We start from the raw sequence: 27,994 nt of genomic DNA, 5'->3' as shown, positions 1-27,994 counted from the left end.
ACAGAGGCAGGCATTTCCTTACAACCAGTAGCGGATAAAGAACATCCAGTTGATGTTAGTTGGTGTGTAGATACAAGTGACCAAAGGCCAAGGGTCTCTGCCCTCCTCCCCAGCTCCATGGTGACCAGACCCAGCCTTGTCTTGGCTCAGAGCCGCTCCTATGGGGGGGAGTGGGGGCAGTCCCAGGTGCACCTTTGAGATAACAATACTGTCTCCTAAAACAAACAGCCATTGTTTCCACACAAAGACCTTCAATGTTTCCTCCATCAACAAAAGGCTACAGCCATCCTGCCAAGAAGACAAAAGGCTGGAAGCCCTTTCAGAAACAGCATGACAGTGGGAGGGAAGGGGTGGAGGCAGGAAGATCATTCTCCAGCACTTTCTCTGCCCAGGAATAGGACTGACTCCATCCATCAGGGACCCTTCTGAATTACTGATCACTCCTGGACTATTCATAATGACAATAATAACAGCTTCCTAATCTGTGAAACGGAAGTAATAATATCTATCCCTTACAGGATTGCGGTCAGGATCAAATGAGATAATAGGTGTGAAAGCTCTTTGTAAGGTTTAAAGGGCTGCACGACTGATATGGTTATTATGAAAAGATCGATGGTTCACCCACAACGCCTGCATTCAAAAGATAGATCTATTTTAGCCAGATGAGACTCCAAATAGCCCTGGTGTCTAGACCCACCCGGTTCCTAGAATAAAGCGTAAGGGAGAAGAAATGTGCTCAGTATGGCTGACCACTATAGTTTGCTGGGGCCCATCCCAGGCCAAACTGCTGTGCAGGTGATGCCTGACTTAGTTGACTGTTCTTTCCAGCCCCAGGAACCCACATCCTGGAAATAAGCCCTTTGATGGGTGGTCCCTCACCTAAGGTCTAATGTGCCAAACTTCACCCCCAATCTTCTTCTTTGCCTGTCTTCAAATATACTTCTTATGCAATTTACACAAAAGTAAATACACATAGTATATTAAAACATGAGAAAATAAGTTAAGGTAATTACCAATAAATTAAGGTAAATTGTACTATGTTATGCCTATTCAGTAATAAAAAATATAAATAAGAATATCCAATGTTAATGAAGTTGTGACAAAAATTGGTATGCTCTTACAGTGCTAGCAACATAATAAATTTATATGATTGCTTACAGAGGCAAAATGACAACACATAGCAAGTACCAAGAATACATTCCTGTCTTTGTAGTAATTTTCTCTCCCTGGAAATTCCGAGATAATTCAACAAAAGTGGTGAAAAAATGCAGCAAGCATAGATACATTTACCTACTCTAGGCAAATACTGAAATAACAAGAGAAATGCTTTCGCTAATTGTGGTGTGACTGTAGTCATTAAAATGAAAATATAAAAACAACTTACAAGCATGAGGAACTATGATATAATTGTAAGTGGAAGTGTACAATATGATACAACTAGGCAAAATATATAACTATATGGATAAAGTTTGGTAATTAGAAAATAACCTTTGGTACTGTGGTGGTGAATTGTATTTCAAAATGTTCCTTAAGTTTTTACATCACCTTTTAAATATGGCAATAAAAAGAAAGAAAGTAATCAGCTGGTAGAATTCTCTCAAGAGTCTGCTTCTTTTAGGGTAGGGCAGGGAGTTATCCTTGATAAGATGTTGATGGGTGTTAATAAATTAATGTGTAACAAATTTGCATGCAAAGAGACTGCTTAGAATGTGAGTAAGGCTGCTAGTCCCCAGTTGGATTCCTACTTCTGCCACTTATTTGCTGTGTGGCCTTAGGCAAGCTATTTGCCATATCTAAACTTTTCCCGATTTGTAAAATGGGAGTGATAACAGAACCAATTTCTTAGAGTTATTGGGAGTAGTCAATGAGATAATGTACCTGGCATTGTGCCAGGCACATTGAAAAATTATTCAATAAAGCTTTGTTGTTTATGCTGTTGATAATGACGATGATGATGGTGGTGGTGGTGGTAGTGATAAACTGGGGTCTTCTGGAGAAAATGCCTTAAAGTTTTAATGTCAGAAGTGGATGCTGCTCAAATGATACTATCCCTAAATGTGGAGCCAACTACAAATTTGAAATGTATTTTAAAATAGACATTCTAGGGACTCCCCTGGTGGTCCAGTGGTTAAGAATCCACCTTCCGATGCAGGAGATGTGGGTTCAATCCCTGGTCGGGGAACTAAGATCCTACACGCCACGGGGCAACTGAGTCCAAGCACCGCAACTAGAGAGCCTGCGTGCCACGACTAAGACCCAACGTAGCCATAAATAAATAAATAAATTTTAAAATAGACTTTTTTAAAAGGACTTTAATTTTTAGAGCAGTTTTAGGTTTAAAGCAAAATTGAGTGGAAGGTGCAGAGATTTCCCATACACCCCTTACCTCCACATACACACAGCCAGAGTGGTACGTGTTACAACTGATGAACCTATGTTGACACATCACCATTACCCGAAGTCCATACTTTACATTAGGGTTCACTCTTGGTGTTGTACATTCTATGCATTTAGACAAATGTATAATGATGACATGTATCTACCATAATAATGTCATACAGAGTAGTTTCACTGCCCCCAAATCCTCTATGCTTTACCTACTCATTTCAGCTTCCCCCAAGACCCCGGCAGCCACCAGTCCTTTCACTATCTCCATAGTTTTGCCTTTTCCAGAATATCATGTAGTTAGAACCATACATTATATAGTCTTTTCAGATTTGCTTCTTTCTTGAAAGGTATTTTTTACAAACAGACTAAAAGATTAAGTATTTTGAAATTCCCCTAGATAACACAAAGATAAATACTATCAGTAATTGTGTTAGATTCTTTATATATGTTATGTCCATAAGATAAGTATTATTATCCCTGTTCTACCAACAAGGAAGTGCCTAACATCACAAAACCAATAAGCAGAAGAGCTGGTATCTGAATCCCGTTAGTCTGACTCTGATGTTCTATCTTTCCATTATGCCATAGTATTTATCTTAATGCCAATATGGGTCCTGGAGCATCTGAACCTAGTTTCAGGAATTGACAGGGAAAAGCAAACTGGTACAGTGCATATGCATATCATGGCAGCATATCACATGTCATGGCAGCTCTTAGAAGACAGCATCCTGATAGAACAACACAACAGCCACCCTGCTTTATACCAGATTCTATGGCCAGGACTTGCATCCCCGTCCTGAGGTAGGACATCTTAGTCAGCACACTGACTAGCAAAATTAGGTGGGTCTATTTTAGTGTTTCTTAACATTTTTTGTATTGTACCCTAACCCAGGAGCCTCTTTAGACATTGTCTTCCTAATCACCCTCCACCCTAATTAAATTTTAATACCACATATATTCTCTACATTTGCTTATGTACTATAGCCCTTTGGAGAGCCAAAAAGCTATAGAAATATCTAAGTGGGATTTTTTTTGCCCTGAAAGAAACTACTTCCACCCCTCTGGGGGCTATATCATCCCCACTGAGAATACATAGTCTAGTTGCAGGTGGCCAGAGCTCAGGGAGGCTGAGGAAGCGGAGATGCCAGACAGGTGAGGTCAGGACCCTGGAGAGCACCAAAGAAGCCCTACTGAGACCTTGTCCAAGGCTCAGTGTTGCCTGAAGATTAGCCTGAAGGAAGGAAGGGGCTGGGAGAGCATGGGGCCTAGTTTTAGTGGTATTTTGTTATGTGTTGTAGGAACCATCAGAATGTGAAGGCCTCCAAATTCTCTTTCATAAGAATGTTCTTGAGGGGGCTGGCGTTTGTGCTTATAACTCTTCAGTGGCTCCCCACGGGGTCCTCAGGATAGCATCCCAATTCCATATCATACCTTATAAGACCCTTCATGACCCGCCCCTGCTTAAACGGCCAGCTTTGTCATCTTTTACTACTTTGCTCTTCAAACTCCCTGCTCCAGCCACACTGATGCACTCTCACTAGACCACGCCCTCTGTCACTTCTGGGACTTGGCACATGCTGTTCTTTCTCCCCAGAAACTTCCCTTGTCTTTACCTCTCTTTCAGGGAGCTAAATTCTCCTCATTTTTCAGATTTTAGTTTAGAAATTATTTCCTCTGCATGTCCTCATATATTCCACAAATCTGGATACAACTGAAGTAACAGCATCACAGAACTCTGAACTGGTCAGACTGACTATGGAGTATTTTGTCCATTACTGGGCATCATATAGATCAGGCCTAGAGACAGGCAATCAGGATGGTGAGCATTATGGAATATTTTTTACTATATGCTAGGCACAGAGGTAATGACTTCATGGATATTGCCTCATGTACCTTATGTAATAATCTTATTGGATTGGGTAGGTACAGATGAGAAAACTGACACTCAGAGAAGTTAAGCAACTTACTCAAAGTCCCTCACCTGGTAAATGGTAGAACCTGGTGTTTGAACCCAAGTCTGTGTAAATTCAGAGCCCATGCCTTCAATCTCTGCATAATATCACTTCTGGAAACCATATTATAATGACTGGTTTAGTGAGAAACTAGAAGGTAACTAATCCAGAGAACATATTACCAAGGAGAAACACGATAGCCACATTCAGTCACAGTGGAAGGGTTGTCACTTCGGAGAGTAACAGGGAAGTAGACGGCTCAATAGAAGGAAGTTCTCAGAAGGAGAAGATGAGCCCCTGAAAGGCTCAAGGATCAGTCATCTCTGTATATCTCAGTCCAATGTCTGGCATAGAAAGGGGAGCTCTGTGGATGAAAGGAAATAGGGCTTCCCAACAGTAGAAGAGCTGCCCCATGAAAGAGTGAAACTCCCGTGGATGTTCCCCACGATGGGGCTGCTTGGTCACCTGACAGAGAACCACAGGAGGGATCTTGGAGAAAGGATTTCTGCATCCTTGAACTAGATGACCTCTAAAGCTCCTGGCCACTTCAGGATTCTGTAATTATTGGACTGAGTCCACGACTCAGACTTTGGCAAGTTACAGACCATCTAGTATTTGTCGGTGCATTGAGATCTCAAAAAGTAGAGAACACAAGTGGATAGAACTTAAGCTTCCCACCCTGAAGCCAGAATGGTTCAGTCTAACTCTGGGGAGCTAGAAACCTCCCAATCTTGCTCCAAAGGCTAACCTGGAAATGGAGATATTTGAGTCATTTATAGAGAAAGGCTCTGCCTGCAGGTTACAGCTGTTGTCACAGGATCTGAAAAAGGAGAGAAACACTCCTTCCTAGCAGATGGTTAAGACAAAAAGTCAGTATGTCAACAAACGAATTTCTGAGAGTCATTGCTGAAAGGAATCAAATGGGCCCCCAAAAATGTACACTGGGTTGACTGTTGTTCCCCATATGCTCTGCCTCCTTTCACTCCATGCTGATGGCCTGTGGTAAACATGTAGAATTGTCCCGTCTATCCCCACAGAGTGAGTCCCAACAGAGTACAACCAAAACAAGTGTTCAGCTTTCCTAGAGGGCTCATACACATGTGGATAGCTCACAAAGATGATGAAATTTTAAACCAAAACTTATATAATCAGACCTTCAGAGTCTACTTGCAAACGATTCATGCATCCTAAAAAGAACAGAGGCTTCTGTGGGGTATAAAGCCACCTAGTAATGGAGGCACCTTAGTTGTAAGGTCCAAGCTGCAGCTTCAATCAACACACGCATACACACACAACTCTATGAAACTAGCCAAAATTCACTTGTGCAAAAATTTAAAGAAGCAATTAATAGAAAAGCAAAGCATGTTTATCCGTAGGCCTTATAGCATCTGTTTGGTCCACCTTTATTATTATCTCTAATTCTTTGACTCTATTCTTCCATGGTTCACCGATCTATCTATTCACTTGCTTCTCTCAACTTAGAGACCAAACCTTCCCAGCTTATATCTATAGATAGATCTTCAGATAAGCTTCCCTCAAAGCCTGTGACATGGTGCTCTTTCACAGGGGAGAACCTTAGCTGCACTGACTACCACACCATTTGCATCTTTAATCCTTTTATTAGGGATCTGAGCTCTAAGGCCTGCTGAATCTTTTTCCTCCTGCCTCCAAAGAAATGTGGATCAGACCTAGTATAATAACTCTGTGAAACCCACCAAACTATTTTTTCTGAACAGAAAAGAGTGTCTTGGGACTTCCCTGGCGGCACAGTGGATAAGAGTCCGCACTTCCAATGCAGGGGGTCCGGGTTCGATCCCTGGTCAGGGAACTAGAGCCCACAAGCATGCCATGGCTAAGAGTTCACATGCCACAACTGAGGAGACTGGGAGCTGCAACTAAGGAGCCTGCCTGCCACAACTAAAACCTGGTGCAACCAAATAAATGAATAAATAAATAAATAAAAAGGAGTGTCTTCCACTCTTTACAGAAGGGTAAAAACTTCCACCTGCTAATAGAAAACAGTGGCTGTTAAGCAGATATCAGGAACTTGAACTTAAAAAGTGGATTCCTCTTATAACACGTGAAGAAGTAACCTGTATTAAAAGCTTTCCAATAGTCTGCCTTTTTCTCCTGAACTCAGTGACAACTTCTTTTTAATTAAAAAATCTTAAGCTGAAAAGGTATAAAATAGAATGTTATTATTGATATAAAGATCCCAGGGCACAGCCTGCTCGCACAGATGGAGGCTGTCCCCACAGATGTTGCCCACAGAGGTGTGTGCCCAGTTGTTGTACACATAGATGTTCTCACACACAGATGTGCACAGAGACAGATGTTACTCACAGAAACAAATGTCCACCGGGAACACCATGTACACCAAAAGCTCCCGCAGGGTGGTCTTGACATAAAGTTCCTGGTTCTCAGCTGTGTTCTCAGTCAAGGTTGTTCCCCAAAGTCCTAAGGGAGGGACATTGGAAAGACGCCCAGGATTCCCAACAGCAGGGCTCCTTCCAGTTACCCTACCTATCAGTCCCTGGACTTTATTCTCATTTCTACCCCAGCCCTTTTACCTGTCACCTTATCTCAGGTGGGGCAGTCTAAGGCATCATCACATCCGTGTCTTCCCTCAAACTAGCTCCCTCATACCCTTCTGGGTCCCCAAGAGATGACTGTGCCAGGCTCTCCCTCTGGGAGACCACTAAACTAGCCTCTGTACTCTGGGGCATTCAGCTCTAACGCAGACCATTCACAAACCTCAAAGACACACTGAGATTCCACCTCTTCTTCAGACTGTATTCCCTTCCAACAGCTTCTGTGGACCCCTTCTCCTGACTCCAGTATCTCAGGAGAACCCTCCCCCACCAGGTACCTCTGACGCCACGACAGATCTGAAGGCAGCAACTGGACACCAGGGTCTTGTGTGCCTTCTCCTGGGGTCCATCTTCAGGCTTCTTGGGTTGGGATGGAGGAGGCACCTCACTGGAGATGGTACAGATCCTTGGTGTCCCACGCGGGGAGGGGGCGCCAATGTAGGCGGGGTTGTCCCAGGCTCCGCTCCCCAGCTTTTGCAGCTCCTGCCCCGCGGGACATTGCACAGCATTCATGGGGAATGAGGCAGGAGACCTGGCACCTCAGGTACCCACTCTCACCTGGGAGGAAGACAGAACAAAGGCACAGCCCAGCCTAGCCAGCAGAGGGCAAAGGAAAGGGAGTGTGAGAGCAGCTGGTCTCACACAGCCTCTGTCTCCTGCCTTTTGTAGGAGGAAAGCAGGTGCCTGTTCAGGGGAATAGGAGGGTGTGGAGACTGGGGCTGGAAGGAAGGAGGGGTGAGAGAGGTGAATGTTGTGGGGAGAGGAGGGCTGCTTGCAGATGGGGCCTGGGAGGGATGGTCCTGAGTCAGACAAAAGAGGTGATGAAAGAGCAATGGGTGGGGCTGAGAGAAGAGGGAGGCTGGCCGACTCCACAGCAGGTCTGAGTTCATGTCCACTAAAAGCTCCTGAAAGGGCCGCCATGGATCGGGGTGGGGACCAAGGGCAGGCACAGGAGACTGAAAAGTGTTGCCTCCCTCCCAGGCTCAGCCAACAGTGTCTGAGGCTCTTTTACTGTCTCACCTGGAGCTGCCCCCTCTCCTACCTCATTCCACCCCCACAGCTGGGGGAGAAGGATAGTGGCAGGAGGACCCCTTGCTTCAGATACTTAAGGGACAGGCTTTCTGGCCACTGATGAGGAGGGGAAAAGCCTGCAGAGTTCCAGCTTAGCTGTATCCTTTTTTCCGAGGTCTGCCCTCTTGTAGCTTATGGGTGAGCTATACTGCTAGAAAGGTCTTCTTTGAAGGGGTAGGGCTCAGCCTAGGAAAAAGGCTAAGCACTGACTGGGAAGATGGATCAGAGAGCAAAGGGCAAGGACTGTGTGACCTGAGACTCCTTAAGCGGAAGGTATATCTGGACCCAGCTCAGCTGACAATCTTATCTTGTGGCTCTGCTTAGTACTGGACCTAGAACTGAACGCAGGAGCACAAAATGCTCATAGAAGAGGTATCCAGGCTGATCTGCTTTTTATCCAGTCTTGGTTTCTGAATCAAAACCCTGGCAAGGACCCTTGAGCACATCCTTGCCTGTGCCCGGATCCAGCCTCTGATCACATGCCCTGGCCCGTTCATCTACAGGCTCAGTACGGGGCTGGTCCCACAAGGGCAGGTGCTTACCTCCTCCCTGATGGCTGGAGTGGGAGCTGCCCCCTCTCCAGCTCCTGGTTCCCCATCTGGGCTACTCTACTGATGCGGTGGCCTGAAGCCCACCTTTGTGCTCAGTAAAACATCAGCCTGGTGGAAGTCACCGGTCTTCAGTGTCCCCCATAAAGAGATCCTGATCCCAGACAACCCAGGGCTGGGCTCAGCTCCTTGATAAATAAATGTACCTCAGCATCTGAGATGGCGCCTGTCCTACCCCTGGGTCTGCTGCATGGAGCTCCTGCCCCAGGCCCAGGTATTATGAAGGGAATTAACTCTCTGTCTGGGCTGGAGCTAAGGCCACTCTGTGAGCTTTCCTAGATGGAGGAGTTCCCATCTTTCTGTTTTTTTGGTTAGTGGGACATACATTCCAAGGTGTTTGTTTTCTTTGGGAAGACAAAGGATCAGGAACTGGGCCTGTACTGCTCATTTTGTCTGAAATCATCTGATAGTGAAGGAAAGGGAGCTGGTATCTCTCACCCACATGCTTTTCAAACAATTGCAAAAGGACCCCCGGCTTGCAAAACTGAACTCTGGGACAGAGGTGATGAACAGGAAGCTAGCAGTAGAGTCCAGAGAAGTGGGGAAAGGAACTGGAGACGGTTTCTGGTTCCTTTGGGGTAATTTTGTATCCTCGGGGAGGCCTGTGAATAGCAGGGGTTTGGATGGACCCAAGGAGGTTCATCACGTGACAGGTCCCAGACCCCTGATGACGCTGAAAGCTCAGCTTCTCTGTACACTGGTGCCGAATCAAATCTTAGAGACAGAGTTTGGGGTGAAGTTGAAAAGGACAGCTTTATTGCTTTGCCAGGCAAAGGGGGACACAGTGTGCTCCTGCCCTTGAAAACTATGTGTCCCTCTTGGAGAGGATAGTGAGAAGTTTTACAGTAATGGTTCAAAGAGGCCGTGATCAGCTTGTGGACATTCTCCTGATGGGTTGGTGGTGAGGTAAGTAGGAGTCAGCATCATCAACCTTCAGGTTCCAACTGGTCTGAGGTCTACCTGCCTGTGGGCAGCATACCATCATTAATCATTAATTTCTCCCACCTGGAGGGGGTTTCAGTATCTGCAAAACAGCTCAAAGATATTGTTGTGTGTATCCTTGATGGGGAACCAGGACCTTGCCCCAAGGCTGCACTACTGTTTCTCTTGACGGTTTGTTTCTCCCTGGTCTCTCATCCCCTCCCTTCCCTAATTAGTAACTGCTTGAATCTGCCCATTGGAACTCGGGGAAGGTCAAGGAGGCTGAACGAAGACTATATCCTATAATCAAAGAAATGGGGGACACAGAAAGGCTTTGTACCCAGGAGCCCCACAGGGCACTCCTCGGTATCACTGGGAGCTTAAGGCCAGCAGTGTGTGACCTGTCACGATCACCTACCTGGCCAACATTGCTCTTCCCTGCTCCGTCTGGAGCACTCGCCAAGTAAGGATCAACCTATAATGCCCCCATGGGGCACAGGTTATGAAACAGAGCTTGAGAAATATTCTCAAAAGATGTTCTGTGTTCCTAAGAGGTTTAGTCTTACTCAAGAAGTTGTAAATGTGGTAATAAAGTGGGATCTCCTAATGATTTAATGGCCAGCAGTTCTCCATGCCCTCCAGCTTCTATTGGCACTTGACTTCACTCTGTTAAAAAGGGCAGCTCATTTCAGGGGAGTCCTGTAGCAAAACCCAAGACGCTTGAACTTGAAACCAGAACTCCTGGGTTTAACTTTTTGTTCAGCAACACACTGACCAGATGGTTCTGGACAAGTCCCTTTTGAGACTTTCTTTACCTATCTGCAAATTGTTGATAATAAGGCCAGCCCTGTTGACCTTAAGGACTATTTTAAAACTAAAATAGAATATAGAAGTCTTTATAAACTCTGTACACTATAAAGCACACAACAAATTTAATGATCATACCATTGCATCCATCCTGGTGCATTCCACTCACACACAGCAGTTCATGGTTAAGGTAGACACCTTCAGCCAGGACTCTGTTGTCATTGCCCCTGAAGGACAAGGGCCCCAGAACTCTCTGTGCCTACACCCATTTCATTTCAGATGACACCAACAGAATAGAATGGTAGCATTTCAGGTGGAGGGTATTATACAAGTAGCCTTTGAATGAAAGCACCTCTTAGAAGAGTTTTATAACCACAGGACAAGCCTTGTGAGTCATCTAAACCAAAAGTACCTCTTCGTTATGAAGGCTCTTAACCACTTGGTGAATTGGTCCCATTGCTTCAGTGGGATAAATTTTTTGGTCACATGCTCTCCTCATGCAGACATCAGGAAGAGAGTTATCCTCTTCCCACCACCAGTGTACTTCCTTTTCACAACATCCCCATCCCAGCCAGCTTCTCCAGTGCTACCTGGATCTGCTAGGCCTTGACAAACAGTCCGGAGACATCAAAGTCTATAAGATGGAAACTTGTGGTCCATCTCCTTATAAGTTTTCCATAGAACTTCCTCTGGGATAGGACACTTTCCATACTTTAGAGAAAGGAACTCTGGGGAGATTGACAGTCCAGGTTCTACAGGGAGAAGCAAGCTGCAAACCACCTTCTGTATTTTACATAGTGACTCAACCTTTTTCACCCCAATAGACATAAACAGTAGGAAACACTTTATAAGTTACAATGGCTCACTATGGCAATGATTCTCAGTGGAAGACACTAGAAATCACTTATCTATAAGAAAGAACCCTGGGTATAAGAGCTTAACCTTCACCACCAGAGTCATCTGCATAGTAAAAATACCAAAATTCGGGCCTTCCCTGGTGGCGCAGTGGTTAAGAATCCACCTGCCAATGCAGGAGACATGGGTTTGAGCCCTGGCCCTGGAAGATCCCACATGCCGCGGAGCAACTAAGCCCCTGTGCCACAACTACTGAGCCTGCGCTCGAGAGCCCACGAGCCACAGCTACTGAAGCCCGCGTGCCTAGAGCCCATGATCCGCAACAAGAGAAGCCACCGCAATGAGAAACCCACGCACCACAACAGAGTAGCCCCCGCTCGCCGCAACTAGAGAAAGCTCATAAGCAGCAACAAAGACCCAACACAGCCAAAAACAAACAAATAAATAAATAAATTTATTTAAAAAAATACTGAAATTTGAGTAGCACAAGACTTCAACAACAAACATCGTGGACCAAGCAAACAACCTGAGTAGGCTAAGCAGAAGGGACTCCTCCCCTGCCTGTTTTCATGTAACAGACACCACAGCACTGCACCAGGGGCCACCACAAGTCCCAGCTTCTCCATACACCACAATGAGCAAGCCAGATCTGTTGGAAGGTCCAGGTATATGAAGTCCTGTTGCAGCTGTCCCAGCCCAGGACAGCAAGAAAAGAGCCTTTGTTCTATTTCACCAGGGACCTCACAGAGAGGCTGGAGGTGACCCATCTCCTCATCAAAAGGACCCACTTCAACCTTTTTCTCCCTTCCTTCCACCTCCCTGATTTCAAAGTCCTTCTGGAATACACTTTGTATCTTCCATCTCTCCAAAAAGAACCCTTTGAATGAGACCCTCAGCTTTCCTCCCATTTCTAGAGGACCCTCCTGGACATCAATGTCCATCTGTCCATACCTTCTACAGAAGATTGGACAGATGGAGGGAAGCAATCAAACCCAGGTGGTAGGAGACAGATGATATCACCAACAAAAATAGGAAAGTTAGTTGTCAGTTGACTAAGCCCTGGGAAATGGGTCTGAGGCCATGATTATGTCCTCTTGCTGAGTGTAGTCCCGTCATCCGGAGAGCTCACGTGTCCTGACATAATCCATCAGCATTATCCCTTCTAGGCAGAGCTCCCCCTGTGGCAGGCAGTGTTCTGTAGCTGGTGTGAAGTGTTAGGCCACCTGCTGGAGTGGGTGGAGTGGGGAAGGAAAGAGGTCCATGTGAGCTGGAGATACCAGCCTAGAAAGAAAGGCGAGGAGATACACCAGGAGAAAGAAAGGCATGAGAGGGAAAAGGGATGGAGGATAGAGAGGCTCAGGGAAGAGGACATGAGAGAACGCAATTCTTCTTCCCCTCGGAGCCACTCACCAAATTTCACAATGAGGCACTGTTGACTGAAAGTCCCAAGCCTGTGAGGAGGGGAGACTGGAGCACCAGGGCAGATTCCCCAGGGCTCGCTCTTCCAGCATCACCTCAGGGTTTCAGGGCAAGCACCCAAGACACCTCCTTGTCCCCGCCTCTGAGAGCCCCATTATGGAAGACACATATTCTTCCATCCTGAGTCCTCATTCCAATGGTAATTCATTCTGTAGGTGTTTACTGAGTGCCGAATATAGGTAGGGATTATGCTGCACTTTGGGGATGAAGCAGTAAATGAGACCATCAGGGCCCCTGTCTCATGAAACTTACATTCTGGTGAAGAAGATAAACATTAAACAAATACACAAATAATTGATGATTTATAATCATAAAAAGTGCTGCAAGGGAGAAGCAAAAGTGCTGTGTGGCTATACGGCAGGAGACCTAACTTTCTGAGGCCAGTGAGGAATAGAATGATGATTTCTATCTCTCTTCCCCCATCTTGTCCCTGCAGCAAAGTATGCACAAGGAAACAGACTGAGTTAAAAGACCAAACAAGGAGAAAGTTACAACACTGCAAGAAATGTTAAAACGTACAGTGATCTTTATCCCTGCATGGTCACTGGAATGTGAGTTGAGCTAAGCTTGAATTACACAAGCCTCAGGGGTCTTTCCAAAGACACAGATCCAACCACTTTTTCACTCCTGAAATTGGTTATCTCTTCAAACTCTGAAAAACAGACAAATGAATAAAAGAGCTAGAGTAGCTGGTGAAACCACAAATTGATTAAAATTTCCTGAGGTGATGGTTTTAAAGGTGTATACTTATCGCCAAACTCACCAAGTTGTACACATTAAATAAGTACAGCTTTTTGTACGGCAATCATAACTCAATAAAGGTCAATTGTATTTCAAAATTAAAAAAAAAATTCCTGAACAAGAATTCAGAACCAAGAGCTTTCTTTTCTTTTATTCCACTGGCCCTGTAATCCCAAATCTAGAACTCTGTCTTGGTATTTCTATCAGCATGATTGATAACAGTTTAAAAAAAAAGAAAAAGCTAAAAAAGAGGAAGCCCAAATATCCAACAATAGAAAAAAAGAAAAGATTAAATAAATTAAGACACATTCACATAATGGATTTTTGTGCGGAAATTAACGACATTTTTGAATAATAGTTAATGTCATAGAAAATGCTCAATATATGTTATATGAAAATTCTGGCATATACATCTATAGAATCCAAATTTCCTGTGTATATACTTAGAGAGATGCATCAGAAAAAAAGGAGTAATATTGAAGAATAAAAAATTTAGTAGCAGTAGCTCTGGATGGTGTGATTATAGATGTTTTTTATTTTGCTGATTTTTTTCTACAATGATTATGAGTATTTTCACATTTGGAAAAAATAATAATTTTTTAAAAGCCAGTAGTTATGTTCATAGAGACCTGAGGTTGTCAGTAGTTATGTTCATAGACACCTGAGGTTGTCAGTAGTTATGTTCATAGAGACCTGAGGTTCATTTTCATTTGAGACTCAGAGAACCTCTTGGCTGGTTGCCCTCACCACACTAGCTCTCCCCGTCAGCGAAATATCAGTACAGTTCATTTCTTGACATGGGAGTCATCATGCAATAGATTTGCTTATCACCGGCTTGCTCTAAGCCTAATTGCTACTTCCTTGGAGATTACAGTTAGGGAAGAATATGAGCGAAATGTGTGACAGGTATGAAAATAGCTACAATGATAAGTAATGTAATGAGAAGTCCAGCATCTAACAGAGGAAGGGAGGAGATTGGGTTTGGAAGCGGGAAGGTCAAGAAAGGAATTTTGAACGAAATGGCATTGAGATGGAATTTGAAGAATGGATAATATTTTAAGAGACAGTAATAAAGTATAGTTACTATTTATTAACCACCCACATGCCAGACACTTTACTGTGTATTATCTCAGTTAATTCTCACACAATCCTATGGGATAGCTTTTCATTATCTCCATTTTATGGGTGGAAGAAATTGAGGATCAGAGAGAGAACTTACGGTGGCATTAGGCTTCCGAATTGGGTCTGACTACAGTGATAATGACTTCCTGTGTGTCATCATGCAGGGGCAGCAGAGTGTACAAAGGGAGGCAGGTGGGAACTTGGAAGTAAGCCTCTTTTGGAAGAACAATCCCACATTGGGTGGAGAATAGGAAGCCTGGAAAGAGAGTTGGGAGTAAATATGGAAGGCCTCAGATACCAGACATTTAATTCATTAGGCAACAGAAAGACAAAAGAAGCATCTGAACAGAGTAATGAAATTAAAGCTATATTTTATGAAAAATAGTGTGACAACAGGATGGGTTGGTTTGGGGAGAAATTGGAAGCAAGAAAATCAGTTGGAAGGTTGCTGTGCTAGTTCAGGGACAGATAACGAAAGCCTGAATTTCCTTCGGTGAAATAAGAATAGAAAGGAATGGCAAGATATATGAGAAATCTCATAGGCAGAACCTGTTGGGATTATAACGCACCTGGTTGGATGTGGGGTGCAAGGGAGAGAAATCAAAAGTACATCTAAGGTCTCAAACCTGGACAACTGGAAGGGTGGTGATGCTATTAAAAGGGGGCTGAGGAGAAGGATCAAAAGGAGCGGGTTTCAGTAGGAAGGTGAGGAATTCAGCTTTAGGTACATTTGACTCTGAAGTGTTAAGATGATGAAAATCTGAGAGGCCATTGAACAATTTGGGTTAGAGTTTGAGAGGGTAATAAAGACTGGGGAGAGCGATGTGGGAATCGTGTGGCTCAAAGTGTTTATTGGACCCACAGGAACAGTCAAGATTGCCAAAGGATTGGATTGAACAAAGAGAGAAAAGGGCTTAAGGAGCTGGAGGAAGAGGGGCCAAAAGGGAGAGAGAGTCATTAGAGACAGAAGGAGGAACAGGGATTTTAAGGACACAAAAGCCAGAGGAGGAGTGTTTTAAGAAGAGGATGCTGATGGACAGTATCAAATGGTGCTAAAAGGTCATGGGTTCCGATAAAAGCTTTTGGATGTTTAGACTAGAATCTCTCAGGAGACCTTGAAAAGTGAGGAGGCTGGAGATGCCTGATTTGGAGGAGTCGGTGTGTAGAGGTTAAGGTGTGGGTGGTGAGGCAATGAAAGAAGCGGCTCCATTTAACCGCACACGTAATTTACTAAGTATTTATTGAGTACCTGCTGTGTGACCTTCTTGCATATCTGTTTGGGGATGTCCCAAGAAGCCGAAACCCACCATCCTCATCTTCATGTTCGAAAAGCTTCAGTTCATACACCTGCAACTAATACAACATTGTAGATCAACTATACTCCAATATAAAATAAAATTAAAAAAATAAAAGTTTCAGTTCATTCCAACTCCTTTTATGGTGCTGAATTTTAAAAACAGCTTTATTGAGATATAATTCACAGACCATACAGTTCACCCATTTAAAGTGTACAGCCAATGATTTTTAGCATCTACACAGACATGAACAACTATGGTGATGATTTTAAAGGACAAACGTTTGAGTGCAAAGTTTGGAATTCAGTTCCTCTGATTTATGCTGTTAATGAGGGAGAGAGGACCCCAAACCCCAGAATAAATTCTCCACTCCCACCCTCTTGAGCAGAATCACAGAAGAGTGGAAAGGTGCAATGGTGCTTTGCCTAAAATTTCCACCAGGTGGCAGCAGGACCCTCACCCTGTCTCCTGTTAGTTTAAGTGCAGACAAAACCAGTTTGGAAGGCTATGCGCTCAGAGGGTCTCCAACCTAGGGACTGTTTCTCTCCCCTGCTCCTTCCTGTTACTTATTCTTCTCTTCTGGGTAATTCTAAAGGTTCTGGCCCTGCTAACCGGTCCTAACCCACAGGGATTTATCATTCTGGAGACACAGTAGCTTTCTGAGTTAACCTGGGTCTTTTGAGAAGCAGTAGCCATGACTGGATAAAGGTGCAAAGGTTTTTAGTGGGGGAAGCACCTGTGAGTGAAGACAGGGAGTGAGCCTAGGAAGGCTGGGAGAGTTGTCAGACCAGACTGTAAGTCTGACCCTGAATGAAGGAGAGAGGGTAGGAAAGTTGGGTGGATTCCTGTAGTATAGTTAGTCTAAGAAAGGTTTGCCAGGACCTTCAAGGAGCCAAAATAAACCACCAGGAGAATTCTGTGTCTCCCAGGAAAGGGGCTGCCTTAATATCCCTTCTGAGCTCAATTATTGGCTGGGCTGCTCCTAGGAATTGGAAGTTCCCAGGCTGCACACCTAGAAGTGGCCCAGGTGGAGGCTCTTGGTCAACTACTCCACCAGTAGCGGAGGTCCGTAAGGCCTGTTCTCATGGCCTCCACACCTTCCTTTGGAGAAGGAGTAACCTCAGCCCTCAGGAGTCTCCACCAAGGGCCACCTGTGTTCCCCACCTCTCAGGGGGGCAATTCAATCCCCACCTCACACCTCTGTGCTGACTTTACTCCCCACCTTCCAACCCCACCCCCCAGAGACCCGAGAACAGGCTCCTCCCATTCCCTGCATCTGACTCTCTGCTCTCCTGGATGGATCCAGGCACCTGCACCCTCCCAAGAAAGCCCGACTTTTTCCAGGCCCTGCCTTTGCCTCCCTCTTGCTTATAAGCCCTGAAAAGTGAAGGAGGTAATGGGATTAGCTGGGTGTTGGCTTCAGCCCTGACTCACAGGCCCAGGTGCCAGCCTGCCCTGGCAGGAAGCGTTTGGCCAGCACCAGGCCCCATCCCTTTCCTGGGGTCCTGCTGTCTCGGGTGACCCTCCTCTGGCCCCAGAGTTGGCAGTATGGTTCTGGCCTTAGCCAAGGCCAAGTATATAACAGGGCAGCCATAGCTTTTTCACGTGGTCAAGAGGCCCAGGTAGCTCTTGGGGGTCAGGAAGAAGAAGTTGGCATTTGCCCATGGAAAGCAGAAGTTTGGTAAGAAGGGTGTTAGGAAAGAAGACTGCTGGGTGCTTGGCACGACAGGGACTGACTGAGTCAATAGCCACTGAAGGCGCCCTGAGTGCTCTTTGGGCCGAGGGGACCGCTGTGTGCGGAACTCTGTCTGGGTTTGGTGCCTCCATCCCCCTGGCTGGTCCTCAGCTGAGAGACAGGCCTGGCAGGGATGGGATGAATACAGCTGGCTCTCTGGGCTGCTGCCTGAAAGGAGCACATGGGGAAACCAAGGATTCTGCAAGAGCATGTCTGGGCCAGATGACATTGCAAACCCAGAGTCCCTTAGGGAAATAGAAGGAAATAACTCTGGGCTTTAAAAGGGCATCCAGCCAACCCCTGGCCTGGGAGCAGCAGAGAACTAGCCTGGAAATCCACCCTGATTACATTATTTACACCTAGACGTCAAAGGCAAAGCTGGGGGCAAGTGTAGGATTTTCCCTTTTCAGGTAGGGGTTGGGAAAAGCAGGACCAGCACCACTCATTCCCACTCTCTGCTTAGCACGATTGTTCTGTGCTTGGCAAAGCACTACTTACTAGACAAATCTACGAAGTATCTATCACACACCCAGCAGATGCAGGTGATACAGTCCCACCACATCATCCTCCACCCCGACAGCCCCAGACGGGCACAGCTTTTCTGAGCCTTGTAAAAGAAGGTTAAATACGTCAATAAATATTAGTAGTTTGTCAGAGCACCTAGCCCAGTGCACAGGAGTAGACACTTAAAAAAAATGCTAAATGTGTTTGTCTCAGGCCCATCCTCTTCTTCTAATCAATGCTAGGGGCACTTCGGTTAGGAAGGGCCCCTCTCCCTTTCCTGAACCCATACCCCACTTAATATGTATGGTATGTTTATACTCTGCCGTCGACAGATATGATCCCGCCTGGTTAGCTCTTGTGCTTTGTCCTGTTTCTCTTGGAAAGCTGTGAGCTCCCCAGGGGCAGGACCAGAACTCTGGCTCCATTCTCCACCCCTGTCCCCTTCAGAACAGAGAATTGGCCTTCCACTGGGCACTGTGAAGCCTCCGTCAACACTCAATCCCCAGGTGGATACACTGGCTCGGAGTATGGAACTGGCCCAGAGGGAGAGCAGCAGACTCTTGGCTGGGAAAGGCTGGGGGTAGGGGGCACGGAGGGAATCTTGGCTCTGCATACAGCCAGCTGCCCTCTGGACCTTGCAGCCCTGCTGTGCCCAGCTCAGCTGCTGTGTCAGTGCAAAGCAGGGTGACATCAGCTGTGGAAGAGGTTACTGTCAGGCAAAGGGAAGGGCAGGGGAGAGCAGGCTGTCTGTGCTGCCTGGGTGCATGAGGCTACAGGCTGCATCAGCTGGGGAAAGGGTGCCTTGTTGGGGGTGAGTACGGACAGGGACCTGCAGGGAGCAGCAAGGAGGGAGGGAGAGGGAGGAGAGAAGCCAAAGAGGGGGCGAAGGGCATGGAATGGCTAAGGCCCCAAACCTTCCACCTGTAGGAGAGAGGGCACACTGGTTCGGAATTCTGGAAGACAGTGAGACTCCCTTTCGGGCACTTAGCCACTGTACGAAGCAAATGGGGGTACACCTCTCTCTGACCACAAAAGCAAGTCTGGGGCAAACCCCTCTCCTCCCCATTCAGCTCAGAACAGAGTCAGGGCAAGAAAGACTTTCCTTTCAGCTCACGTATTTGTTATTGGAGGCCCTGGGCCTGTATGTGCCCGTCCTCTTTGCTGCCCACCATAGATGAAATGCTTAGGTGTGGCATGCCTTCCCGGGCTTGGGGAAGATCCCCTGCTGAAGGTCAGGTCACCACAGAAATCGCCAGGCCTGGCTCTGGTCCTGTGATCTCTGCCCCCAGGCCTCACCTACCCAGGTTGTCAGTGACCCTGCTCCTAAGACCTTGGTCCCCAGGTCTCGCCTGCCCAGATTGTCAGTCCCTGGGTCACACTCTGACCAGAGACATGAACTGTTCCCAGTAGCACTCACTCTGATCTGCAGACATAGCCCCAGTTTCCAGAGACAGGTAGTAATTACTTGGTAGAGGCCCCTCCTCCGGTACTCACAGCTGCACATGCAACTATGTGCGTACACACACGCATGAGCGTCCATGAACGCGCGCGTGCGCGCGCGCGCACGCACACACACACACACACACACACACACACACACTGCTGTTCTGTGCCTGACGGGCAGAATCTGGGGGAGAAGGGCTGCAGAGAGGTAGCTCAGAGCTCCAGGGATGGTATAGATACACAGACGTGTGGTTATACAGGGAGTTGGCTGGACAAGCGCACCAGCCTTTCCTCAACCAGGGTCACACAGCACAAGACCTCGCACCATCTCACTGGCCTGGGGCCCTGGAGGAGCATGTTCCAGGTCCTAGTTAGCAGAGTGTCAGTTTTGAGTCTCTCTCCCTCTTCTGAGCCTCTAAACTTGTCGTAGAACTGCCCTTCTCCACATCATCCATCCCAGTGGCCCCTTGAAGCTTAGCACTGCCATCTCCTCTAGGAAGTCTTCCCTGATTCTCCCATGCTGGTCTGGCGTGTGCCTCTCCTCTGGAGTCCATAGCACCCTGTGCTAAACTCCATCAGCCAGTTACAAGGATCTCCTCCACTATGGTGAACCGCCCAAGGGCAGGACCTCCTTATGACCTCAGCACTTACCACTGTGCCTGGGACCACGTGGTTTGGCGCTCCACATTCACTTAATGAGGGAATCAATATATTTATGGGGGTGTGGGGGCCCCATCCCTTGTTTCATTTGATCTCCCCCAGAAGCCAGTGGGTACCCAGAAGGCAGAGCAGCATGGTCCCCACTCCTCCAGGCAGGAGGAAGGGAGTCCACTGATTGCTAGCTCTCCTGGCTGTCTGCTGCCTGTGACTCAGCTTGGACCATGAGACAGGGAAGAGCCCACAGCCCAGGAGGCTCCTGCCCCTTCTCTCTGCACAGAGGACAGGTTGGGGCAAATCCAAGGCCACATGTGGGCATTGGCTTCCATCCTTCCTCCACATTGCCAGATCCCATGGGAAAGCCTGAGGTCACCGTTGTGAGGACAGTTTATACAGCTCTGGCCTCTTGCCCTGATGTCACAATGCCATGGGAAGTGTGGATGGCATTGTGGGGCTAGTTGGGTCATACCTTGTCTCAGTGTGCTTGTTTGTCCTGAGGTCCCCTCAGGATCTGAGGGGCTGAAGCAACAGTGGCTGGGAGAAAGCTTGGGTATTCGTTAGTCATGGGGGAAGAGATGGGCCAAGTTTCTGGCATCACTGAGTAGGACCTTAGGTGAAGGGAATGTATTATCTTTACTTATGTACATCCAAGGTTTGGCTTAGATCTACATAAAAGAGCGAGGAAGGAGGAAGTAAGGAAGGACAGACCAGGGGGGAGTTGGGGCAGGAGACAGGCCTGATGTCCCTGAGCACCTATGAGGCTCACAGCTGGTCCTTCTATAAGCCTGACCTCCCCAGGCTCAGACCTTACAGATGTTGCTGGCCTCTCCTTACAGGGACCCCAGAGGGCAAAAGGAAGGGACTGTCAAGTGGGCTGTCCAGGTTGCATGAAGATCTGTGAACATACTCCTCCTCCAGCCCCGTCTGACATCTGACTCGGGACAGTGACAGATCCTCAAGGGAGGTGTTACCCAAGCACGAGTCCCCACCACTAAGCTGCAACTCCATCTTCCTCTTTCCTTCTGCAGTCTAATGTGCCATGATCCCAGGCATGTGTCCCCAAGCTCCCTCTCCCTAAACAAGGAAAGGGAAAAGGGAGGCCCAAACTGTGTCCACTGCTGGGGCCTATCCATGTCATAAGCAGGTATTCATGAGCATCACGAGATTTCTTGGGATAAAGGTCACACATATGCAGAAAGCCTATCACAGGGGCCCTCATCCTTTCCCCAAACCCCTGGGAGACCAGAGCTAGATATTTATTGACCTCCCACCTACGAGGGAAGTATATGATAATTTAAGTCTGCTTGTTCCCATTTCACAGACAAGAAACTGAGGGACAGCATTAAAAGAGCAAGCCAGAGATGAAGCTGGGACTAGAGTTGGAAGAGAAAGGAACAGCCTCTGGAATCTTGCTATTTTCCATACTCCTAAGCTTATTTGCCCAGCAGAGTCGTCTACTGTGTCACCCCCTTGCCTACTGCGCACAGGGAAAGAAACTGAAACCTACAAGGGTATGATGTGGTTGGCCTCAAAGCAATGCAGTATCATAATGCCTGGGCTGCCAGGGTCTTCAGAACATGGACTCTGGAGGCTTCAGCCTGAGTCCAGGAAGCAGACAGACACTAGTAAACTGTCAGAATGACCAGCATGCAGAGTGTGCCCCTACATTTCTAAACCCTTGCCCTGGCCATGTCAGAGTCAACAGAGGGACTGTCCTGACAGACATGGCAGCTGACGTTGTAGCCAACAACCACGTCAGGTGAAAAAGGGAGAAGTAACCTTGCCTCACAAGTCTGCTTCTTCCTGAAAGCCCGGGAGAGCTCCAGGAGTGGGCCACCCTCCCTACCCACACACCTGGAGGACTCCTCTTCCAGGCAGATCACGGCTTCCCAGGGAAGCCTACCGCACCTTCGCTGGGCTGCTTAGAGTGGGACCCAAAGCCATGCTTGGAGCGGCAAGGTCACACAACCTCCCCATTGCCCCCTCCAAGCCTTAGGCAACCACTAACCTACTTTCTGTTTCTATAGATTTTGCTATTCTGGACAGTTAATGTAAGTGGGGTCATACATATATGGTTCTTTGTTGAGTGGTTTCTTTCACTTAGCATGATATTGTCAAGGTTCATTCATGTCGTGGTATGTACCAGTACTGCATTCTTTTCTACTGCTGTAAAAACATTCTACATCTAATTTATCCATTAGTCAGTTCATGGACATTTTAGGTTGCTTCCACTTTGGGGCTGTTATGAATAAAGCTGCTATGAATATTTGTGTACCAGTTTTTGTGCGGACATATGTTTTCATTTCTCTTGGGGATATACCTGGGAGTGAAATTGCTGGATCAGATGGCAGCTCCATGTTTAACCTTCTGAGGAGCTGCCAAACTGTTTTCAAAAGAGGCTGCACCATTTTCCATTCCCAGCAGCAGGATTTCAATTTCTCCAAATCCACACCAATACTTTTTATTTGTCGTATTGAATATAGCCATCCTAATGGGTATGAAGTATCTCATTTTGGTTTTGACTTGCATTTCCCTGATGGCTAACAATGTTGAGCGTATTTTCATGTGCTTATAGGTCATTTGTGAATCTTCTTTGAAGAAATATCTATTCAATTTTTAATGGGGTTAGTTGTCTTTTTATTATCGAGTTGTAAGAGTTATTTGTATGTTCTAGATATGAGTTCCGTATCCAATATATGATATGCAAACATTTTCTCCCATTCTGTGAGTTGTCTTTTCACTTTCTTGATAATATCCTCTGAAGCACAAAAGGTTTAATTTTGATGAAGTCCCACTTATCTATTTTTTCCTTGGTTGCCTATGCTTTGGGTGTCATATCTAAGACTAGTGCTGTTCAGTAATTTTTCATGTGCTTATTGGCCATTTTTATGCCTTCTTTTGTGAAACGTTATGCTTAAATCTTTTGCCATTTTTGAGTTGTTTATCTTTTTATGTACTGTAGTATATGTTCCCATTCCCTGCCTATTTGTTTTCTTTCTTTTTTTTTTTAAATAAATTTATTTTATTTATTTATTTTTGGCTGCGTTGGGTCTTCGTTGCGGTGCGGGGGCTTCTCATTGCGGTGGCTTCTCTTGTTGTGGAGCACGGGCTCTAGGCATGCGGGCTTCAGTAGTTGTGGTGCACGGGCTTAGTTGCTCCGCGGCATGTGGGATCTTCCCAGACCAGGGCTCGAACCCGTGTCCCCTGCATTGGCATGCGGATTGTTAACCATTGCGCCACCAGGGGAGCCCGGGGAGCCCTCTATTTGTTTTCTTAATAGTTCCTTTTGGTATCAGAAAATGTTAACTTTCCTTTTTAAATTTTATTTATTTATTTATTTATTTTGGCTGTGCCGGGTCTTAGTTGCGGCATGCGAACTCTTAGTTGCATGAAAATGTTAAATTTCATGAGTCTAATTTATCCATTTTCCCCTCTATGGTTACTGCTTTTTGTGTCCTGTCCAAACAACCTCTGCCTACCTCAAGGTCACAAAGATATTTTCCTCTGTCTTATATATTGGGTTGGCCAAAGAGTTCGTTTGTTTTTTTCTGTAAGATGGCTCTAGTAGCACTTAGTTGCCTTTAACATCATTTGAAACAATTTTGTTAGATTGTATTGTGACAGCTGTCATATCAGCGTGCATTTAAAAAAACACTTATCAAAATTGGTGAATTTTTGTGTAGCCACTTTAATATTGAAGATGGAAGAAAAAAAGCAACATTTTTGGCATATTATGCTTTCTTATTTCAAGAAAGGTTAAAACGCAACTGAAACACACACAAAAAAGATTTGTGCAGTATATGGAGAAGGTGCTGTGACTGATCGAACATGTCAAAGTGGTTTGTGAAGTTTCATGCTGGAGATTTCTTTCTGGACAATGCTCCACGGTCAGGTAGACCAGTTGATAGTGATCAAATTGAGACATTAATTGAGAGCAATCAATGTTATACCACGCAGGAGCTAGCCGACAAACTCAAAATATCCAAATCAAGCGTTGAAAATCATTTGCACCAGCTTGGTTATGTTAATAGCTTTGATGTTTAGGTTCCACATAAATTAAGCAGAAAAAAACCTTCTTGACCGTATTTCTGCATGCGATTCTCTACTGAAACATAATGAAAATGTTCCGTTTTTAAAACAAATTGTGACAGGCAATGAAAAGTGGATACTGTACAATAATATGGAAAGGAAGATATCATGGGGCAAGCGAAATGAACCACCACCAACCACACCAAAGGCCAGTCTTCATCCAAAGAAGGTGATGTTGTGTATATGGTGGGATTGGAAGGGAGTCCTCTATTATGATCTCCTCCCGGAAAACCAAATGATTAATTCCAACAAGTACTGCTCCCAATTAGACCAACTGAAAGTGGCCCTCGATGAAAAGCGTCCAGAGTTAGTCAAGAGAAAACACATAATCTTCCATCAGGATAATGCAAGAAGACCACATGTTTCTTTGATGACCAGGCAAAAACTGTTACAGCTTGGCTGGGAAGTTCTGATTCATCTGCATTATTCACCAGACATTGCAGCTTTGGATTTCCATTTATTTCAGTCTTTACAAAATTCTCTTAATGGAAAAAATTTCAATTCCCTTCAAGACTAAAAGGCACCTGGAACAGTTCTTTGCTCAAAAGGACAAAAAGTTTTAGGAAGATGGAATTATGAAGTTGCCTGGAAAATGGCAGAAGGTAGTGGAACAAAATGGTGAATACGTTGTTCGATAAAGTTCTTGGTGAAAATGAAAAATGTGTCTTTTATTTTTACTTAAAAGCCGCAGGAACTCTCTGGCCAACCCAATAGAAACTTTATGGTTGTGGGTTTTACATTTAGCTCTATGACCCCTCTCAAATTAATTTTTATGTGTGGAGTGAGCTAGAGGTTGAGGTTCGTTTATTTTATATGGATATCCAGTTGTCCCAGCAATACTTGTTAAAGAGACTTTCCCCTCCACACTGTATTGACCTGGGACTGTTGTAAAAAGTCAGTTAACCATACATGTTGGTGGATTTCAAAATTTCTAATTTATTTCATTGATCTATTTGTCTCTACTTTTTCTAACTGCACACTCCCTTGAATACTCTAGCCTTATAGTAAGTCCTAATTAAAATAGTTTAATTCCTCCAACTTAATTCCTCCAAGATTGTTTTTGGCTACTCTAGACCCTTTCTGCATTTCCACTTAAATTTTAGAATCAGCTTGTCTACTTCCTCAAAGAAATCTGTTGGATTTTTATAGGGATTAAATTAATCTATAGATCAACATTGAGTCTAACCATCTATGAACACAGTATATCTCAATTTCTATTTTGTCTCCATTTCTTTAAGAATTTTTAAGTTTCTCTCAGCAACGTTTTGTCATTTTCAGTGTAGCTATCCCGCAAATATTTACTTAGATTTATCCTTTGTATGTGATATTTTTGATGCTATTGTAAACAGTATATTTCAATTTTCATTCTCCAATTGTTTTTAAATAGTATATAGGATGGAATAATTTTTTATATTGACTTTCTATCCTTGACCTTTCTAAAGTCACTTACCGATTTGGGCCTTTTGTGTGTGTGTATTCCGTACATTTTTCATACACAAGTTATGTCTTCTGCAAATAATAACAGTTTTACTTTTTTTTTCCTATCTTTCTGCCTTTTATTTCTTTTTCTTGCCCATTATGCTAGCTAGAATTTCTAGTACAATGTTGAATAGAAGTGGTAAGAGATTATATGCTTGCCTGTTCCCCTATTTTAGGGGAAAATTTTTTAAATATTTCACCATTAAGTATAATATTAGCTGCAGCCCTTTTGTAGATGTTCTTGGCTTATAAGACCAGATCCAGGAACACTTGAGAAGGGCTGAAGAAGAGAGAGACTGTTATCTGTGACTTCTTGCTAATGACATCTTATTTACCTAAGAGAGCTAAACAGGGTCTGTTTCTTCTTCATCTCTTGAGTTGAAGAATCAAAACAAAGTTTCAGAAACTGCCATGGTACCCTGTGCCCCTTTTCGTAGAGCAAGATTTATAGGTCCAATTTCCATCTCCCAAGCATACTTTATACTTTCCTATTATATGCTAAAGTATCTATCATATTAATCAATGTATAAATGCAACTGGATATGGATATTAATCACATACTTATTTATAACTTCTAATTTGCCATTGACCTAATACTTCTTGATATCAAAGGCATGCTGGGACTTCCCTGGTGGTCCAGTGGTTAAGACTCTGAGTTTCCAGTGCAGGGGGTGCGGGTTCAATCCCTGGTCAAGGAACTAGGATCCCACATGCCACGTGGCGCGGCCAAAAAATGTAAAATAAAAAAGTTAAAGCTCATGCTTTCCCCATAATATTACTCCTACCACACAGCCATGTTTCATGGGCTGCGGCAAGCTACTGAGGGTTTTAAAGTAATGGGTGACACACTCATAGCCATGTGATATGCCCCAGATGAACTTCAGGGAGGAAGCCCAAGCTAGGGAACCATTCACCTTTCTATCATAGTTATCAAGAGTGAGATGGGCTCTCCCAAACTCTCTCCTTATCCGGACCTTCCCTAGGCTCCCAAAGGTTCCCCTCTTTGGGACAAGGGTAGCATCTTGTCTTCAGAGAGGAATAAAATATTCCTGTTCTCCATTTTTGTCTTGGCAGACCTCCCCTTCCTTTCTCTGGCAGAAAAATGAATGACCTACCACCTGGCTTACATAATAATACCAGCATTAAGTGATAACAGCAGTAATACCTACCTGAGTCTAAGTGAGGAGGAGGGCAGTTTCCAGGGAACTCTGATTTTTCAGCTTGTTCTCTGCTGAAGTCCAGGGTCTGGAGGAAACAGGCAGTTAAAGAGAAAGAAAGCTGGTCTCAATAGTAGAGCCACCTTTGGCCACAATCGAGGGTACACCCCCAAAGAAACCCTGAATCTTCTCCCTTGAAGAATAACCCTGTAGACGGCAGAGGAATTAAGCAAACTAGACATTGCAGGGAGAGCCTGGAGAGGAGCAGCATGTGCATAGACTTCTCTCCCACACACCTGCTGAGGGCTTCGGAGCCGTGATGAGATAGCTGTCCATAACTGAACACATCTAATCTCATTCAAAACTTTTGTACTAGACAGGGAGCCAGGAGTGGAATAGAGGTGGATGGTGACGGGCCAGGGAGCTGGCCTGACCCCAAGACCAGTGGCCCACTAGGGAGCTCCTTAGCCCTCCTCCCAGGCACCTGGGTGCCTCTCTTCCTGAGAAGTTAGTGCTTGGCACAAAACTCCTCACTTTCTCCTCTTCCCAGAGGAAGGATCCTGGGATAGTATTTGGGGAGGCAGGGGTGTGGCAGAGGCTGCGAGAATGCACTGCCTACCTGGTTCCCAGCTTACTCGCATGGTAAGGCTCCCACAGGCCCAGAAAAGACAGGGCCATGAGGGACAAATGAAGTCAGAACATCTCAGGGACCAAGGATTTTAAGCAGGGATTACGACCTTGGGCTCCATCATTACATTTCTGGGCTCAACTCCTAGCTCCATCACTTACTGGCTGCTGTGACCATAGACAAGTTATTTAATCTCTCCATAGCTCAGTTTTCTCATCTTTAAAAGGGAATAAAGGACTACCCCCCTCACAGGGTCACAAGTAAGGATTAAATGAAATGATTCTTGTGGGCTGTCTTGCAGTAATAATTCACTACACGTTAGCTATTCTTGTTCCACTTACAAGTACTTTCTCTTGCTTCTGAGTGAAAGCACATGTCTGGTGCTTCCTGCCTTTCCCCATGAAGGCAATTCCAAAACTACAACCCGACAATCTGAAGAATCTCCAAAACATCCCGCACACGTTCTGGAGGC

The 27,994-nt window shown here is 45.4% G+C and overlaps 1 protein-coding gene and 1 long non-coding RNA gene across 2 annotated transcripts in view; both read right to left on the bottom strand.

Moving 5' to 3' along the window:
- The window catches only part of PKD2L1 (polycystin 2 like 1, transient receptor potential cation channel), a gene marked incomplete at its 5' end in the record, with an annotated part of 33,669 nt that extends 26,225 nt beyond the window's left edge, over window positions 1-7,444 (bottom strand). Inside the window, 2 exon segments of the mRNA XM_079899969.1 lie at window positions 6,684-6,797; window positions 7,210-7,444. Of these exon segments, the coding sequence (XP_079756095.1) occupies window positions 6,684-6,797; window positions 7,210-7,444 (349 nt within the window).
- Window positions 7,445-26,832: 19,388 nt separating this feature from the next.
- The window catches only part of LOC307175105, a 67,751-nt gene continuing 66,589 nt past the window's right edge, over window positions 26,833-27,994 (bottom strand). The window contains exon 3 of the long non-coding RNA XR_013824258.1: window positions 26,833-26,982. This is a non-coding gene — a long non-coding RNA (uncharacterized lncRNA). The remainder of the gene's footprint in view (window positions 26,983-27,994) is intronic.

Source organism: Stenella coeruleoalba, assembly GCF_951394435.1.
Source record: "Stenella coeruleoalba genome assembly, chromosome: 16".
Taxonomy (NCBI): domain Eukaryota; kingdom Metazoa; phylum Chordata; class Mammalia; order Artiodactyla; family Delphinidae; genus Stenella; species Stenella coeruleoalba.
This window is presented reverse-complemented; position numbering and strand designations above follow the sequence as displayed.